Below are 20,003 nucleotides of genomic sequence, written 5' to 3' on the forward strand. Positions count from 1 at the left end.
TGTTAATATGATTTCTGAGGTAACATAATAACATGGTTAGCATTAACAGGGGAAAGAAAGGTGCAGACACTGCCAAATGATTGATTTTGAAGCCATTCATTTATAGCCATTCAAGTTAGGGACATTGATGCCCCAGTCCCTTTAACAATTCAAATAAGACACGAGACAGGGATTGACTGGGTGCTGATCGCCCAGCCTATTGGGGCTTGGGAACAGGGCAGCTTACAAGCAGCTTCCTGCCTCGCCTCCAGAGGCATTTGACACATGCTGTTGCCCACCAACCCTTCCTAAATGCATGCGATTACCAGGTCACTTAGGACGGGGATGGATTTTTGAGTGGGAGGGGTCCCTACAATTGGCCTTTCAGGCTTCCTTTCTTAACCTGCTCTATGTTGCTTCAAAAGGTTTTAGGTATAAATAGGAATTTAGTTTGGTTAGGCCACAACTTGTTCAGCAGGAATAGGGTGCATTGTTCATGATAGACAGGGAGAATTGGCAGGCATCCTGAGGTATCATGCTATGATGGAGGGTCATTCATGAACAGCCCATCAATAGTTGTATGGCAGGGTGGATTGGGAAGGAGCACTGTGTGTGTTGAGTAGCATGAACCAAACCCTTAGCTGTTGTATGGCATGTTGGGGAAGAGTGATGAAACTTGCACAATTCATGAGCAGGAGTGGATAAAGAAAGCTAGCAATTGTTTGTCAGCTGCATTTGGGGCCAGGGTGATATTGCCCAAATGAAGATAGCTGTGTATGGCTGCCAAGCACAGTCCCCCACCTTAAAATAGAAATAGATTATGACATTGATCAGCAACTTAATAAAGTAGTTATTTCTGATTGTCTGGTGTCTTGCTTGGAGGAGGTGCCAGGGACAACAGGAGTTATAAAATAGAAAGCAATGTTATATAAACTATATTGTGAAAATACAGAGGACAGTACAGAATACAAATGTAAAATAAAAATGCATCAGAAAGACATCATAGCAAGCCTGGCATATTTACAATGTTCCTTCCATCAATCTAAGCCACCCAGGTCCAGAGAAACAAGATCCCTACCAGATTATGCTTTAAAGCCACAGTTCAGATCATTGCTAGGCATATTTAATTCAACTGAAAGCATTTAGCTTCAGTAACTCTGCAGGATTAGAGCCGCATGGTTTAAGAAGTCTGAAGGATGTAACTTACCCAAAGTGAAACAAGTGTTGATCAAAGTGGCTTGTAGTAGACTATCTCAACTGGAAACAGCGAGCCCTGTTATAATGCCCAGGCAGCCCACCTTCTTCCTGTTCCAGCTCAGCAGTGGGGGTATGGCTCATTGGCCAAGAACTGGTCAACAAAACTATGATTGGTTATTCAGAAATCTATAATTGGATGATGGACTGGGGTAATAAATTGTGTAAATGGACTAGTGTGGCAACCTTTCAGTTGATGGCTTACCAAATCTCAAGCATCAAAATCGCACTGTTCTGTGGTTGCAAGAAACCACAACTTCCATGTAGTACATATTTTCCATCCTTGAGCAACAAACAGTTGAGCCTTAAGACACATTACTTCAACATTGTGCATTGCCCACCGTGTCTTAATATGAAAGGCAAAGCTTCGGAGAGTCATGTTCTGGCCACAGTGGGAATCGCCTGGCATTCATTCCACCCAGTTGTTTGGAAGGAATAAGACAACATTGCCTGCCAGATGGAAGGGCAGTCACAGACTAATAAAGGCTGAGGCTGGACCTGTTGGTCAATTGGCTTGCCAACTCTCAGGGGTAGGCCTTCCCTCTCACAAGAACCCTGAAGCTACAGAGGAACCAATCTCCTCTAAAGGCTGGCCTTTAAAACCAAGATAGATGCAAATGGGGATAGAACAGTGTGACGGATGAAGGGTTCATCTTCAGTAGAAGCTGAGAGAGGAGGAGCGGGCGAAGCCAGAAGGCTCACTCTCTGAGCTCTGCGGGAAAGAAGGGATTCAAAGATTGATAACCTGCGGGTGAAGAAGCTGTGAACGAGGATCTGTGATCCTGAGGGTTCAGTTTGGCCTAAGCTAGTGAAACACACAACCTGTGGAGCGACAGGACTGAGATTGGGAGGAAAAGGGCCCTTTCCCAGGTCACAAAGAGGGGTTAGTCTCTAGGAAGGCGCTAGTCCAGTTACAGCACTGGTTCCCAACCAGGGGTCCGCGAGAACTAAATTAAGGTCCGCGAAACAAAGTTATAAACCCATAATAAATTAATATTTTCAATTAAAAGTTCTCTATTATAAAAATATATATTCAAATATTATTCTAAGCTTAATGTTTAACTAACAGTTATGATTAAAGTTTATTTTCAAATCCTCAGAATTTTTATTTTGAACCTTGGGGTCCCTGCACTGAACAAAAAAGTCCTTGTGGTCCCTGGTCAAAAAAAAGGTTGGGAACCACTGAGTTACAGGGTAGTGTGAAGGGATTACTGGAGTGGGGTAGTTCAGCCGGGAGAACGGGAAGAGAGATTTTGGTAAATCTCCATACTTCTGCGTTTCTCTAGGGAACAGAGATTGAAAGGTCTCTTCCTGGTAGCTAGGCAGCAGAGTCTGTGAAACAACAACTATGGGAGTTCTGGGGAACAGAACTAAGTTTGTGAAAAAGGAAACTGAAGGAATGTAACTAGTGTAACATCTAAGCCAAATACGAACTAAAGTTCCCCCTCCAATTTCCATCCCTGGTACATATGTTAATAAACCTCTGTTTTCTTTGTTAACTTTAAAAAGCCTCTGGTGTCAGATTTTATTGTGAGGTAAAATCAGGTGGGGACTGAGAAAGAGAAAAATAATCTCCACATAACACATTCTGGCAACACAGCAAGAAGGAAGGCAATCCCTCTTTCTCTCCCTCAGCACCCAAACCTGATTACTGGGAGACCGGGAGGAAGGGGGGCGTCGTAAATGGTCTGTAATTCAGGCAATGGAGGAGCAATCCAGGGGAAAGAAGCACAGGGTAAACCTCAAACCCCTTCCCCTTTCAATGACTGAGGTTTATAGGAGACAGGCAGGAAGGCAGACACACACAGGGGTGTCCAATCATGGAGTGTGACAAAACAGTAGAGAATATTTATTTTTATTTTACAAAATTTAGATCCTGACTTTCTGCCCTCACCAAGGCAGCTAACAAATTAAAACATACATGATAAAATCACATTTTAAAACCATTAAACCCCCCCCAAAAAAAACAGACATCATTAAAACAATTAGAAACAGAGCTAAATTCACTTAAAGAGATAAAAACAGCAATTAAAACATTGGTCAGGAAATAAGGATCACTGAGGGAATGTCAAATTAATTTAAAAAAAAGGATTCACCTGCTGGCAGAAGGCAACGGAAGGGGACAGATGAATTTCACTGAGGAGAGAGTTCCAGAGCTTCGGTGCCATGACCAAGAAGGCCCTCTCCCACGGTGCCACCCGCCCAAACACAGAAGATGGGGGCACCTGAAGTAGGGCCTGCCAAGATGACTGTAGTGGTCGTGTGACTTCATAAGGGAGTAAGTTGGTCCTTCAAGTATGTTCATTCCTAACCATATAGGGCATAATTTCCCATGAATTATTGTATACTTGACCCTTTTTGCCCCACTGACCTGATTCCAGTGTATCATTCCCTTTGCTTGCCCTCACTGCATCTTCAGGACTGTCAGAGGAGATGGTGGAGGATGCCGCCATGGACTTGGCCCATTTCCAACAATATCTGGTGAAGCATCAGGACAAGGTTCAACAGGATGTCCTCATTCAGGATTTATGTGATGCTGAAGTGGATGGGGCTCCACCATAGCCCTTTTCTAGTTGACAGTGATGTTGGGGCCTTTCGGTCTATGAGGGGATAGCTGTCAGGTCCTCCAGCCAACCTAGGTTGTCTCAAAAAGTCACTCGCTCAGACAGGCATGTCAGAAGCAGGTAAACGTTTATTGAGAGCATCTTGTAAGCGTGGATACACTGCAGCTTCAAAGCTGCCAATAAAGAGCTGGGCTACAAGGCCTAACTTAAAGCATGGTTACAAGATTACATCACAGGTGCAAGATCAAACGGCCTGGGAAACAGCGAGATAGCGGAGCACAGGGGGAAGGAGGGAAGAAGGAGGGAAACAGGAATCTAAACACGGCCTGTCCGTTAGCTACTCAAGGTCGGGGCTCGGGAGGGGCGAGGAATAGGGAGTGGGAATCACAGAGCAACTGAACAGCAAACGCAGGCCTAAAACATTTCAAGAGCCTGAACCAGGACCTGACCGCTTGTACGGGTCCAAAATTTAGCCACGAATTGAGAACCTCTGTCGGAAATTATCTTGCCTGGAAAGGAATGATATTTCATCACGTGTGTAACAAACATGCGTGCCAGCTTTTGAGTGGTAGGCAAACCTGCACAGGGAACAAAATGTACTTGCTTCGAAAACAAGTCTGTTACAACCCATAACACAGTTTTTCCTCGACTGGGAGGCAGATCTGTAATAAAGTCCATGGCAATAACCTCCCAGGGGACTGATGGGGTTTCTAAAGGTTTAAGAAGTCCCGGAGCTTTCCCCATGAGTTTTTTCGAAGTTGAGCAGGTGGGACAAATGCGCACAAAGAGCTCCACATCCACTCTCATTCCCGGCCACCAAAACTGACGTCGCAGCAAGTGTAAGGACTTAACAAAACCAAAATGTACTGTGGTTGTAGCACCATTGCCAACACCTCCCTCCGAACACTTTCAGGTACATAGAGCTTATCGCCATGAGACCACAAGTCCCCGCGGCGAGTGAGGGCTTGGGGAAAAGTCTGCCCCCCCTCTTCCTGCAGGGTGGCCTCGGCAGTCCTCTGACAAAGGCGGAAATCTCCGCCCGGCTTTGAGCCTGAGTGACCACAGCCAGTCCAGACACCTCCCCCTGCTGCTCCAGGGTGAAGAGGGATTCGACAGGACGGTCAATGGGGCCGCGGTATTGGGGAAGTCGGGACAATGCGTCAGCTAGACAGTTGTCTTTCCCTGGAACATGCTTCAAAACGGAGTTCAACAGCACAGCTTTATTTGATTTCAGCACAGAACTAACTTACACACTGAACATGCCCTGCTTATATGCCCCCCTGGCCACCTGCGGCCACTCCCCCCCGATCCGTGATAGGGGGGGAATACCCTCTCGGTGACCAATGGAACATGCTGGCTTGGGGCCAATAGGATCCGTTTGCTTAGCCAATAGGGCGAGCAGGGTTTAGGATCCTTTGTGCGGAACTCAAGCTCCTAAGTCTCCCCTTGCTTACTACCCTACTAAATACATACACAACAATCACTTCCAGCAAACAAGAGAAAGTGATGTCATTGAACCTGCATGGGACGAATCCTAGAACACCACTAAAGTAATGACACTTCCAGCTAGTTGCCAGTAGTGACACTGAGCTATCGCCACAATATCATTTCCTCCATCTCCACCCCCAGCCTCAACTTTTGGTTGCCAACCCAATGGCTGGCAACCCTAGTTTTTGTAAGGCCATGCTCAGGCAGCCTTGAGACCTCTGCCAGCAGGGGTGGCCAATGACTGACAAGTTGAACAAGATCATCCTTGGCCAATTTGAGATAACTTCCTCAGGTTCCAGTTCTGGGCATATAACAGTGGTGAACAATTTCAGAGATGTTATGGACAAATGGCTTAGTCCCACCACAGAAAGTGAAATATGCATCATGGAAGATATGGCCAAACAAGTGTTGCAGGTCCTGTGGAGCAATAACCTTCAGGATGCCATGAAGCTGCTGAAAAATTACTTCACTGTCACCAGTGCTCAGAGGTAAATGATCCCACACCCACTTCCAGTGAGGATGGAGGGCTCCCTCAGCTCCAAAAGGGCAAGGGAGATAGGCAAGACATGAGAACTTGGTGAAGTGCCAACAGTTATGCAATCAAATATTGGGCTCGGTGTCTCACTTCATAAGGTAGGCAATGGAAGACCTGGGGAAAAGCAGGGACTCCCAAAACCTGTCCCACCAGGACTAGGACTATACTACTCCTGTGATCAGATGGGCCACTTCCATAGGGAGTGTCCCCTTGTAGACTGTGACTCCAGGGTGGAACTAGCTCATGGAAGAGGCCATCGCTTACAATATCTACCCTTCATGATCCTGGCATCCATTATTTGGGAAGAAGGTGACAGTCCAGAAGTACTGTCACGGCTTGTGGCGTTAAGGGATCTACACTCCTAGAATGTACCATTTACTGAGAAATGGAGCTATCTATTCAGCGAGACCTCACAGCCAGAAGTCAATGATAATTCCTACAAGGACTGTAGGCTTTCTATTGAGAAGTGCCAGAAAATTTATGAACAAGGGACTTCCTTTAAATAACATTTATTTCACATAAAATATATATGCATGTGAATACATATTCTCAAAACATGTCATAAAGTACAAACATTATGATTCTTTAACATGTTCAGTTATGTTAACATATGCAAGCAGTTTCATACAATCTTTATAAGCAATTTCTCTATGTAAGGTTTCCTAACCTTAAACCTTTAATACATTTCTCTTTATGAGATTCTAACTAGTATCTCTAGATTCATTCAGAATACTACAGTTACAGAATCTTGTAAAAACCTGATTAGTTTCACAGAGAGAAGATATGGTTAAATATAATGGGAAAAAGATTTGTTATAGCAAAAAGCTTCTTTATCCAAAGTACCTGAAATATAAACTATAAGTTATAGTAAATTAAGTACAACCTTATATTATTTCTAAAACCTCTCCAGCTCATATGCATAGCTGATATTTAAGATATTGCAAACCTTTTCTGTAAGGACATAGACTTTTCCCATGCTTCTATGTCTTTACCATATCTTTGATTCTCTGGTTCTTAGTTTATTTAGGAATTATAGTCCAAAGCTCATTGAGTATTTCATGCCAGTTCAGGTTCATTGAAATACTGTTCTGAAGTCTATTTATCAGAGAAAGCTGAAATTAGAGCTATTTGAGCTATAGTCAATTATTACAGCTAAGTGTAGTATCTTTACCCATTGCAGTGTGCAGAGGATAAGATACTATGATCTTTATATTTAAACCATTCTATGTTTATAGATGTCTGATCACTTTCAAGATCAGGAATGCTTCATACATGCTGATGGTATGTGTATCTCTTAACAGTCAGCAATGCAGAGCTTATATATTATTTATTATGTGCAAGCTTAAGGCTGTATTAGTGTTTATATGGAAGACTCAGCTATTCTCTAGCTTTGTCAATTTCAGTGAACATGTTTCCTGAACTAAGAGTCTCCATGAATAGGCCTAATAGATTTTGTATATGTTTTATGTAAGCATTTTATATGTGCCTTAAGCTTCATTACAGAGAAAAGAGATTCTCCTTTTTCCCCCAGGAACATCTCTTGCCTCTTATTCTGAGTACAGAAGCCTCCCCTATGATGTTGGGGGAGCCTCTGACTCCTTTCTTCCCTGTTTCTGGTTCTAAGAACTGTATGGACCAGTTCTGTAGTTTGGGTTTCACAACTTCCATGTTGTGAAATGGTATAGTTTCATATCACGCAAGACATGAAATAATAGAATATAATGGAAATGAGTTATGGCCAGACAGACTTGCTGCCCTCTCTGTAACTCACTTCATGTGTCTCACGCAAGAGACAAGTATAGAGAGTGAGGTCGGTCAGCGTCAGCCAACTTCCATCAACTCTCTGCTTTCCTAGTTTAACATCTTAGGAGGATGTCCAGGAGATCTAGCAGCCAGACAGCATTCAGCTGTCCTCTACCAGTCCTCCTCCTTTTGGCCGTTTGAGGCTTCCTTATATCCTCTCAGATCAGTGGTTATCTGAGCTGAGTCGGGAATCTTCAGGCCTCTGTCATGGATCCAAATCAGGATCCATGGCAGTATCATTTTCACTCATCTATGGGGAAAATATTAAGTCACCAGGTTTACAAGTGCAAAATCCCCAGTACAAGGTTTATTGTACTGCTGCACTGTCTTATCGGACAGCGGCATAATTCCGTCCGACAGTGGCATAATTCCGTCCTTTACACTGTGTCTTAGAGCAGAGACGAAAAAACCCCAAAACAGAGATGACCTTCCATTCTATGCCTGGAAAAGCACCTCAGATAAGCAAGTGCCAACTTTTCAGACTTAACTATCAAGCAGGCAGCATGAAGTGCCTTTAACCTTGTAGCCGTGTAGTTATTTCAAAACAGCTATAAGTGGCATAACGTTTACCCCACATTACTGCATTAGGTCCCAAGGAATGTTTTTTATTTATTTAGATCCAGAGGAAAACCATATGCTCAAGCCAATTATTGCCACGGGCTGCGACAGTACGGTCTTGACAATCCAGACATACTTACTCTCCACTGATCTCTTGATGAGCTGTAAGGCCTCTGCAATCTGTGTCCACCGCTACATCCATCAGTGGCCAGTGGTGTAGGTACTCTTAGTTTTCCAAGCTTACAATGAGAGGTCAGTCAAGAGTTCCCTACCCTGAGCTCCTGAAGCAAGACACCGCCAGCTATCAATGGAGTGTGCATCAGAAGATGGGCCCAACTGAAGCCCCCCCCCGGGGGGGGTGATGCAACCTTTTCATTTTCCCCTGAGGCCAGGAAGGCTAGTGAATATGCCACCCAGCCACCCCATCTGGGGTTCAGAGTTCCTGATAGTGCAAGAAACTGAAACATTACCCAATCTGGAGCAGCTATAACAAGACATCACTGTGAGTTAGGGAGAGATGTGTGACCCCCCCTCCCCTCAGGTCACCCAACTCTCCAAGATTGAAAGGGAGGTAGAAGTCCGGCAGTGGGTTACCAAAGTACCTCAGGGCCTATGGGAGGTGGGACAGTTATTGGTTCTCCTGTCATATTGAGAGGAAGTCCTCTGCCTTGCCTTTGACCACCTCTGGGAAGGGCACCAAATACCTGCAAAGAAATTAGCTCACCTTCCAGACCAGAGGGTTTTGGGGGAAGTCTGTTTTTCAGGACAGAAACTAACATTCCCAAGCACATCAGAGACTGATTCAGCTTGGGACTGTGGCATGAGGGGGGGGGAGTGAGGGGCTTCAGCCTTCCCTCCTGTGCCATTTTCCCAATCCAAAATGGCCATGGGGGGCCTGTTTGCCCTGCGGTGGGGCTCCACATGTTGGTGTCAGTACATGTGCAGCCCCAAAGTGGAATAAACTGGGGGGCCCTACAGCCATTTCAGCTCAGCAAAAAGGTGACAACTCATATAAAATGTATTGTCTAGTTTGGCATTTCTATATTCAGTGTAGGTATAAAGTTCAGATTGTCATAACAAATACATTTATTCCTTTAATGGAAAAGATTCCAGATAGCTCCTTGCCATGGTGTCAGGTGTTTGGAAATACAAAACAGGATGTTCAAACTATGAAAGGTGATGCTGAGAAATACAAAAGAACTCTTGGAGTTCTCCCAAATACACAACCATACTTAGGGATGTTATATTTGATTCAGATAGAACCAAACATTAACTAACTTGAGCAACACCCATTATCAAATACGTGGTAGGTGACTTCTGAAAATCCAAACATGTAAGGGATCCAGAAAGACTTGCAGGTGGGATCTCATTCTCTCCTGTAGCCTCTCCCCCATTATTTTCTCTTTTCCTCTTACAGGCAGCCCCTATACTCTCCCCTTTCCCCGCTTCCTACTCTCTTTCCCACCCACCCACCAACCAAGCTACCTTTTATCTGACTTCCATTTTCAGCTATATTTATTATTTATTTACTTCATTTGTACCCTGGCTTTCTCCACAATGGGGACCCAAAGCAGGTGACATCATTCTCTTCCACTCCATTTAATCTTCATAACGACCCTGGGAGTAGGGTTGCCAACTGCCAGGTAATAGCAGGAGATCTCCTGCTAATGCAACTGATCTCCAGCCGATAGAGATCAGATCACCTGGAGAAAAATGGCCGCTTTGGCAATTGAACTCTGTTGTATCTGTAGAGCGACATGAGTACTATTGCAGTCTCTGCTGTGTCTGTAGAGTAATTTAAAATTTTGGTCAAACGATCTTGATTTTAATGTTTAAGTATTTTAAGAATCCTAAATTACTCCTGTTGTCCATTTTAAATTTGTATACTATAGTATTTAACTTATTTTAATTTATGTATTTGCGCTTAAGGCCTTTGGTCAAAAGAGCCTGAAATAAAAGGAAAGGGTTAAAAGATAGCAATACTGCTGTGGTTGCCTAGCAATGACCACTGAAGGCATTCATTTCTTAAAGCTGCTGGTGCTACTTCTATTGAGGAGTTAAACCCCTAATGTATTTTTTTTCTTTGAGATTTCAGATTTTTCTGCAAACCTGGGGCTTTTCTCAGGTTTACAAAAGAGCTATCTTGTCTATTCATGGCTCCAGTCTCAGGATTTAAGTATCCGTGTTGATAATTAGATGTACTGATGATGATGATGTGTACGAAATCTAACAAAAGAGATCCCAATCTAAAATCAAATTGTTTAGCCTTACCTGTGCAGACATCTTAATGAATTGAGCACGTTTATAATTCTCCTTTGGGACAGTAGATTATGATGGCAACCTGTCAGTTAATACTTTACATCTTACTCATGCTTACATGTCAGAAACTTCCATTCTAGATGTCAGTTAATATGTCTTAAGGCTGAAATACTTGTTGCCAAAGACATATTAACTGCCAACTACTTTATCTGGGACTTCCTGCTGCAAAGAGGAACATTACAGACTGCCTAGCTAATTTATAACCATTATGTGTTCATTTTCATAGACAATAATTCCATGGGGGCAATATTTTCATTCCTAGTGGAGAGGGATTTTGATTACTTTGGGGGCAAAGGTATTTCAGACCAATCATCTGTTTAGATTCTTTTCCTCTGATGGAAGTGGCAGATTTCATTAATCCAATACCCATTTTTATATTCTTTCAGTATTTTTGTCAGAACATTAATACTTCATAACTTGTAATGTTGTCATTCCACCCTTCTCTGCTGGCAAACTGGTTCTTCATGTGCACAAGATATAATTCAATTCTCAAATATGTGTCTTGTAAATTAAAATGACATGGCATGTTTTTACTAGAATGTTTAGAGACTAAAATGGTTATAGGCTGTCTATTTATTGGGTCACTCTGTAAACTTGAAATCTGGGTATTCCAAATCCTAGTCCAGTTCTTTGACCTCTGTCCCACACTGGCTCCAGCATAAATGGTAATACAAGAAGCAAACCTTAGTTGCATAACAGAAAGAATGTTACATCTTTAATATTTAGGCTTTTGATTATTTTATTGCTTTGCCAAGCACTAAAATACTGAAAAGAAAATAATCTGTGACTAAATGCATCATTATAAGACATGAACACAAGGCAAAGTGACCTGGAAATCTAAATCATTTGATCTCAGTGTACAAAATGCATTACTTTCTTGTTTGAATGTTTCAGTTGATGGGAAGTTCCTTTTGAAAGTCTCTTTTTAAAACTTCTTTTTAACACTCTGGAAAAAAAGTAAAGGAAAAGAACAAATATAAGGAACAGGGCTCTCCCCTTCTATATGGACAGTATGATAAACATTGACATTTTATTTTAAAGTATAGTTAAAATTTTCATGGACGCATAATTGCAAGTTTTTATCAACAAATTCTTTACCTCCACTAACCAGCTTTTCTGTTAATGAAATAAGCCAGAAGGGTTCCCTTTGACCATACAAAGAGGCTATGCTAGGGTTCTTTGCACTTGCGTGGGCAAAAGCCACGTAGGACAGGGGCTATAGAAAGGAGAGGAATTGGATGAAATGGAGTGTAAAAGCTGGCTGGATCCAAGCCCATGTTTTTCTCCTTATATACAGTAATCTGACTGGTAGATCTTCCAGGACAGCTAAACTGAAAATTCTGAAGGTCTACCAGGGTTGGCATACAAAACTGCAACTCTAATGGCCAATAATACAATCCAAGTTCCTGGTAGTAGTGAGTCACTAACATGTGTTACATGCTAAAACACTGACTTTGATTTTTAAAAATAATTGCAGCACACACAATACACCCATGCCACAGTCTTTACCCTAGTTATGCATTTAGGCTGCATCTGTGTATGTTCTGCTCTGTAGGCCAGTTTTGCCATGTGCATCTAGCTGATATGATCTACACCATGTTGCAGATTGGTTGAACATTAGATGCATGCCAGTGCTCAGCAGAGCCACGTTATCTTTGACATACACTGACATAATTGTGGCTATGATTGTCCACATCTGCGTGGAATCAAGTGTGCTCTTGGTGCTTAGATATCCCTTATAGATGGGGTTGGATCTGAAGGTCATTTGCTGTTGACGGAAGGCACTTTTACCAGTGGAACAGAACTTTCCTGTTATCCCTACCCCCACTACAGCCTGCTAATGTCCATGAAATGTTACTCCTGGGGGAACAGGGGGACCTGGGGGAACACATGAGGGCTGATCTGTGGTCTGCAAGGAGAATGAGGACCTCAGTTGAAATCTCCCTCTAATTGCTCATGCAAAATGACTTGTTTCTGATTTCAGAGGTGCACTATGTATCTTGACTGTCTCTCCTGCATCTTGCAGCATCTTAGCTGTGACTCTTACAGCATATATGGAAGTTGGCGGGCTTGGGAAAACACAACTTTGTCCAGAATAGCAACCCTCATTTTCAATGTATTTATTATCACAGTGGCTTCATTTTCAGCAGGATTATTGGTGTGATATTATGAAGTGCCTTTCTATTTTCCTCTTCATATGTGAACAGATCAGAGACCTGCTTTATGCCTGCAGTTTGAACTGAAACATCAGTATGTAATTCACATCCTAAGCTTACATGGATCAATAGAAAAAGCAAAGGAATGTACTAAGTTTACTGTACATGGTGCTTGGCATAAATGACTAGCCTGCAAGGTATAATTAGGGATGTGCATTCAGACATTTCTGGTCCAAATATATATTCAAAAATATCTTATCCATAATTTTCAGGTATATTTGGGCAACCAGAGAAGTATGCAAGATTCTTGGAAGACTGGTAATCAGATCCCAAATGTTTCCAGAAATATTTGGGAATATCCAGGACCAGCATTTTAAGGCTCCCAGGCCTGTTTTTTCCCCTCCAATTAACAGATTTCCCTTGTGGGGTGGGCAGTTCTCCCTGGCAATGGGATCAGACATTAGGGGGCACACTAACTGTCTGCCCAGTCATGAGTATTCTCTGACAGCCCAGCGTGGGCAAAGGAAGCCCCGGCTGCAGCTTGACTCCATCTCAGGGCTAGATTTTTTGGAGCGCTGTTCTGGTCTGTCTGATGAATGCTGCTTCCTGCCTTGGAAGACCTTCTTCTTATACTGTGCCTGGACATCTTCAGGATTGGTTTGCCCACAGTAGACTTTGTTTTAAAATATCATTTCAAGTTTTTGTATGTTTTTTTGTTTGTTTGTTTGTTTTTCCTGGGGGGGGGAAGTTGCAGTTGAGGGGGAGCTTTTGTTTTCTTTTTGGTTCTTTAAAAAAATAGTTCCCCTTAATTTTGTGTTGTGCTGTTCTTAAAAAGCTTGTGTTGTTTTGCTGGATTCTCTTCTCTTGGCTTGTTTTTTTATTTAAAAAAAATAACTGCTTGGCACTTTCTCTGTTTCTAAAAGGTTTTTGATTTGTAAAGGGTTTGTGCTTTTGAGCATGGATTTTCCAAGTTGTTACTGTTTTAAAAATGAGAAACTTTGCTTTCTTCTGGTTCTAGTTTTACAACTGTTCTTCTACAGTTGTTTTAAGGATCTTTCTGTGTTGTGTCTTTGGGCAAGGGGCCCTTTCCATTCAGGCTGCAGCTGGAGCACCACGTGCAGAGTTGCCTGAGGTAGGAGCTGGCACTGGGCAGGGATCTGCTGTTCAGGCTGCCCCTCCTCCAGCTGTTGTGCACCAGCATCAGCAGGAAGAGCAGCCTGAACTGTCTTTTGGGCTGAACTTGGGGGACAAACGTCTTCAACCTCTCAAGTTCACTCCAGAGACCCAGAGGCTGGTGAAGGCATTGGAGAAAATATTGGGCACCCCTTCTCCAGTTCTTCCAGAGTCCAGCAGGCCTTCTGAGTAGAAGCTGGAGGTGGCACGGGAGGAGGAGATGCAGGTGCACTCCATGGTGCTGCCGTCTCAACCTCTTTTTCCTTGGGCATCTCCTTCTGCCTCCCTCGGACATGGTGTGTCTGCCTCAAGCCACTCACAGGAGATGGCTCCAGTGGTACCCACAGCTGGTAGTTAGCATATTCCTCCACATTCTAGAAGCATTTCCAGAGGATAGGGGAATCTCTGTTTTGCACAGTGCAAATGATGTTGTTCTTACCAACCTCACAATGAAAAAACACACATGTTTCTCCTTTACAGGGGTGGGAGGGAACAGAAGTGCCAGTGGAGAAGGGGCAGCTGCAACTTCCAAGGCTTCTCCTGTTCTCTGGTTTGACATTGGTTCTGTTGGCTTCCTTGGTTCTGTTTGCATTTGGAGGCTTTGGGACAGTTGTTGCTCTTGTGTGTTTGGCTATTGGCTTCTTTGCCCTAAAGAAAGCATGGAATCCTCCCCCCAGGAAACAACGGAAATAATTAGGATGGCTGGGAGCATCTTGGATGGGGGGGGGCATAGAATTGGACCTTTTAATCCAATCCACTTGAAACTTAAGGGGATATTTGGTGGACAGCCAGTGCTAGGTTTTCTGCTATTTTGATGCCATTTGTTTTTTGGGGAGGAACCAGCTACTCCAGGCCCCAGGAAAGAGTCCCCCATAGATAATAATGGACCCCAGAATTTTCAAAATTCCAGGGGGGAACCCCAGAATCCTCAAATATCATTGGGGACCCAAACAATCCATAATACCAGTATGGAAACCATTCCCAACATCCACATCTGAAAAATACCATTTTTTCAAATGCACATCCCTAGGTATCGTATGAGCTAGAAAATTAGCAGTAATACATGCACCATTACAGAACGTCAGCTGAGTTTATTCACAGAGAAAAATAAGTGTGTGTTTGTCCATTTACCTTGTGCTACCAGGACGTGATAGAAACACCAAGGAACAGCGGGAGGGTGAGACTCAAAACAGCATCCTCTTGCCTCACATGTTTTAGCAGAGATTCCTGGGTACCCACAGTTCTTTCTGGCTCTCACATTAGCAGGACACACCTTTTTATCTATATATAGAACAAAGAAAATTAGTGGATCCTATTCCCAATGTTTGCCACAGTTCCACTGGTTTACAAGATAGTTGCTAATGCCATATATAAACACAGAGTCCAGATTGCGGCCCCAGCCCTATGGGGGGGAAGAGTACCGGGGGGGGGGGGAATTCCCACCACCCCAGGGGAAACCCATACCCTGGCAACTGACCTGCATGTCCCAACCAAGAATGACTAGTACACCATTGCTGGGGTAAAAGGCCACAACTTTATTGATTACAGCATTAGCCATTGGCAAGCATGAAGGGCAGGATCCAGGGATCAGCTGCCCCATCTGTCAGCTGACAACATCCTGTGCCCAACCCGCCTGCTGGGCGCAGCCTGAGATGGCAGTATGCCGGGCCCCACATGGACGGCAGCCAACTGTGTGGTCCACTGCCACTTGGGAGGCCAAACTGCAGCCCCCGAGCCAGGCTTAACCATTCCTGGCCTCCCCCCAAAACCCCTTATTAGGGTCCCCAGAGTGGGAAGTGGGGCACGCAGGCTGTCTTTCCCCCAAACTGGATCCGGCCCCATGCCCAAACCGCCAACCATCAGTTGTGACAGATAACCCAACCCAAACCCCAGAAACCAAGGGGAGGGTGGGCGGGACAAGTGGCGTGGAAGGGGGAGAATGGCCGTGGCCAGGGGCGGGGCTGCGCTTTATCCTCCCCCTGGCCTGCCAGCCAGCACAGACCCCATTGGACCCTGGCAGGGCCCGTGATCCCGGCGGAGCCCGCAAAGTCCATCCAAGGGGGGCGGCCGCGGGGGCGGACGGGAGCTGGCAGCCACCATTGCCCTTTCCGGCCGCCCCACGTAGGACCTGGGCCCGTCCCCCACCCGCGGGGCTGGCTAGGGCCCTGGGGCCCACCCGTGCCATCTCCCCGCCACCGGAACGGCAGCGGCAGCCGGTAAGCCAGGACCCAGCCCCCCCGTCCCCCCCGCTCCCCCCCCACAGGTCCGCAAACCTGGATCCCTCCCAGCAGGATCCGATGCTTCTCTCTCATATGAAGTATTGCGTCTTCCACCTTTGTCTGTGCCGTTTCTGTTCTTGTTAGTGTGGTGCTACCCTTCTGTTTCATTACACAACCAGACCTTTTCTCAATCTTTTAAAGTGCTAGCACTGAAAACTCAAAGTTAGTGTACTCAGATATACACCAAAATGTTGAATTCAAAACAAAAGGCTCACCTCTGAATCGCCAACCTGCTGTTATTACTTTTGTAGGAATGTAACGGCCCCATTCACACATGCACTTTACCAATGGCTTTGCGAAGTGGATTCACTTTTGTAATTTGGGTTCTGTTTACTCTGCATGTGGCAGCCTAATGGATCCTCTTTTTACACACAGTGCTGGTGGGTGCCTCACGAGAGGGAAGATTTGACTTTGCTAAAGGAGAAAAGCCTAGCATCTCTTCTCCATGATGTAGGTTGACTGTGGTCCATACTGCTATTTAAACCTAAGTTTGCTGTTTGAACCTATCCTACATGCCTATGCTGGCAAATGCTCCAAACTGGGGTGAACTTTGCTACTGATCAACCCACAGTTCAAATAAAATGTAACCCAAGCTGAATACAGGGTGTGTTCTCGGTAACAATCGTTAGGCATGTTAGTAGGTTTTCTGTATTACACAACATTAAAGATGGAGTCTTAATTATTGACAAAAATAGAAAAACTGAGATATATTACACGTGGGGTGAGCTGGAAAAAAACACCAGGGGACTCCTGGGACTTCTGAACTGAAGCAGCACCCGGCATTTCTGCATTGCCGGGGAGTGATTCCAGGAAATCCACAGTTGACCCTTGTTTTGGGATTCATATGGCATCGGCATGCAGCTGTTGAAAACAAAATCATTAAAAAAATTTTTTTAGTTATTTGTACCCCACTTTTCTCCACAGGGGGGACCCAAAGTGGCTTACAACATTTCTTACTCCTCCTCCATTTTATCATCAAAGCAATGATGCTTGGAGGTAGGTTAGAGAGTGACCAGCCCAAAATCACTGAGTGAACCATCATGATGGAATGAGGATTCCCATCTGCACCTCCCAAATCCTACTCCACCACTCTACCCACTACACCACATACATAGTTACTGTATGACAGTATCACACACACACATAGTACATAGTCATCATATCATTTGTATAACGTCTCTGCTGGCTCTTATTGAAGCATCAGTGGCACTTTCCCTCGGTTCCACACATTTGAGCAATTAGGAATTCACTGACCATGAAAACATAGATCCTTTGGTAAGCATTCCATTTGTAGAGAGTTATGCCTGCTGAAATCAGGGAATGTACCCTTTGGGTACACCAGTAACTGACATGAACTCCCTGCTATAAATACCTATCTGGGCAAGATCATAGGGACTAGAATCATATTGCCTTACAAAAGAAAGCATAACACAAATTCCACATATGTTTAGTTGCTACTAAATATTGTCTCGGTGTAATGGACTATTTTGGAGACATACCACCCTTAAAATGCCTATGGGCAAGTCATCCCCACTCCTGTGCCCACAACAGCCTCTTGCAGCCATTTCTTGGTTACACAAACTGTTTCCATAACACTTATGCTGCATCTGGCAGTGGTGACAGTTCAGTCACAAACCTATCATATTATGCTGACACTTATCTTGGAGACATCTTGCAATGTCAAAGCACTCTCATAATGCTGCACCCCCAAAGAAATTATTTGATATTGAGTTGATGCAGGCATTTTTGGTCCTATACCTTTTTTACTGGTGCAGGTAGCTATAGAAATGAGTCTTGTGAGCCACTGGGGATAAAGTCGGTGTATACATGAAGTGAACAAATAAATACCTCCATAACTGAAGATCATTATTTAGGTTATTTTGCTAGAGAGATTTCATTATAAGGCAAAAAAAACCTCTTTACCATATTTTATAGACATTTGTCAGTTAAAATGTGCAAGTTCTTATCTGTTACAATTGATGAAAGGATGTGATTCTGCTTCTCTTAACATTGTTAGCTGGCTAGCCATTATGTTCCATGACAGCAGAGGCACACTCATCCATAAAATTCTTCATTAATTGTTGAATAGGATACTTCCTTCTTCCTTCTGTGACCTCACAAGCAGCTCTAGATGCAAAAGGAAAAAGTACTTACGTGGAGGTACTTTCCCTTCAACCAGTGCACTGAATCCTAAAACTAAAATAAGTGAGAGTAGCCAGATCCCCTTTTGCTCCATGGTAGTTTCCAACTCTTGGGAAGGATGAACTTCAGTCAAGAACAGTACCTTATACCATAAAGAGGGCTCGTTTTATACTATAATTCATGTTTGTGTTCAGAGTTTAGATAACAATTTGCCAGCCATGCTCCACCTCAAGTATCTCTCCACATTTGATTAGAGGACGTAAGCTACTATTTGCTTACGTGGTGGTGATATCAGGGTGATAAGTGCAAATGGAAGAGATTAATGGCACTGGCAGTCCAACTTTCATTACCTCCATTGGGACATTAGCCAGCATTCCAAATATCTGAGCAGTTTCTTTTTATAGACACATAAGAAACAATTAGCTAAGATACTGGGGGATCTGTGATAATATTTTCCTAGCATTTTAGAAGGGAAATAATAGCAGCTTGTTTTTCTGTTCTAGGACTAATACCAGCAGGAGGGGACTCGGTTTCATCTAATAAAACTGCATGCCATGGTCAGGGCCTTGCCAACTAAGGAGAGATCTTTGAATTTGGTCCTAAGAAATAGAAGAAAGAGGAGGAGGACACAAATAAATGCACAAAACTGACTTCTGATATTGGTTCTTGTAGGTTATCCGGGCTGTGTAACCGCCAGCAACTGTGGCAGGCATCTTCAGAGTAGTAACACTACTCTGCCACAGTTGCTGGCGAAACGTCAGGAAAGAAAATCCAAAGCTAATCTGTATGGCTATTGTTGACTGTTGTTGACTCCAGATTAGCAAAGACAACAGTCAACAATAGCCATGCAGATTAGCTTTGGATTTCACACATTAACAGATCACTTCAAGATACATTGGTTCCATATTAACATACCACACCCTCATTAGCACATTATCTTGATACTTACAGGACAATGATTAGCACATTACTTTTGCAGGACATCACTCAGCTCAAACCCAACCTCTTTCTGACTATATGTTACTCTTCCTACACACTTGACACTGAGAGACACTGTCCTTCAGTGTTACTACTCTGAAGATGCCTGCCACAGTTGCTGGCGAAATGTCAGGAAAGAAAATTCCAAGACCACGGTTACACAGCCCGGATAACCTACAAGAACCAATGAACTCTGACCATGAAAGCCTTTGACAATATCATGATAGAATGTGTCTGAAAGTGATCAATTTAATTCTAGGTCATTCTAAGACAGATGATCCCAAGACTCACTGGAAAAGACAATAGTGATAGGAAAAGTTGAAGGCAGCAGGAAAAGAGGAAGCCCCAACATGAGAGGGACCGACTCTATAAAGGAAGCCACAGCCCTCAATTTGCAAGAACCAAGAAAGGCTGTTAATGAACGCATGTTTTGGAGGACATTGATTCATAGGATTGCTATGAGTTGAAAGTGACTTGATGGCACTTAACATGCACACAGAGTATCTTTGTACCTTCTCAGGACACTCAGCTTCTAATCTTCCTGCTACCAAGAGCATCCCATTCAAACAAGTCCACTTCACAACTATGTGTAGTGCTTACCAACTCACAGCTGATATGAAGGGATACCACTCAACAGCCCAATGGCTGGCATACTAACTCACCATCCACAGTTGGATGTGGTTTGTATCAGCGCTTGTTGGTGGATTAAAATGAGAATGGGGTGGGGCACATGCTGCCCCTTATATGGCTTTGTCATCCTTCCCCCCCGCCGCTG

At 43.8% G+C, this 20,003-nt stretch overlaps 1 protein-coding gene across 1 annotated transcript; it reads right to left on the reverse strand.

Moving 5' to 3' along the window:
- Positions 1-11,372: 11,372 nt before the first annotated feature.
- Positions 11,373-16,952, reverse strand: LOC130485124 (trefoil factor 2-like). Its single transcript, XM_056858236.1, has 3 exons — positions 16,823-16,952; positions 14,961-15,110; positions 11,373-11,446 (listed from the first exon to the last, which is right to left on the reverse strand). Exons 1-3 carry the CDS (start codon positions 16,950-16,952, stop codon positions 11,439-11,441), a joined length of 288 nt encoding a protein of 95 aa, XP_056714214.1. The 3' UTR covers positions 11,373-11,438.
- Between the last annotated feature and the right edge of the window lie 3,051 nt (positions 16,953-20,003).

This window comes from Euleptes europaea, chromosome 12 (assembly GCF_029931775.1).
Source record: "Euleptes europaea isolate rEulEur1 chromosome 12, rEulEur1.hap1, whole genome shotgun sequence".
In the NCBI taxonomy this organism is placed as follows: domain Eukaryota; kingdom Metazoa; phylum Chordata; class Lepidosauria; order Squamata; family Sphaerodactylidae; genus Euleptes; species Euleptes europaea.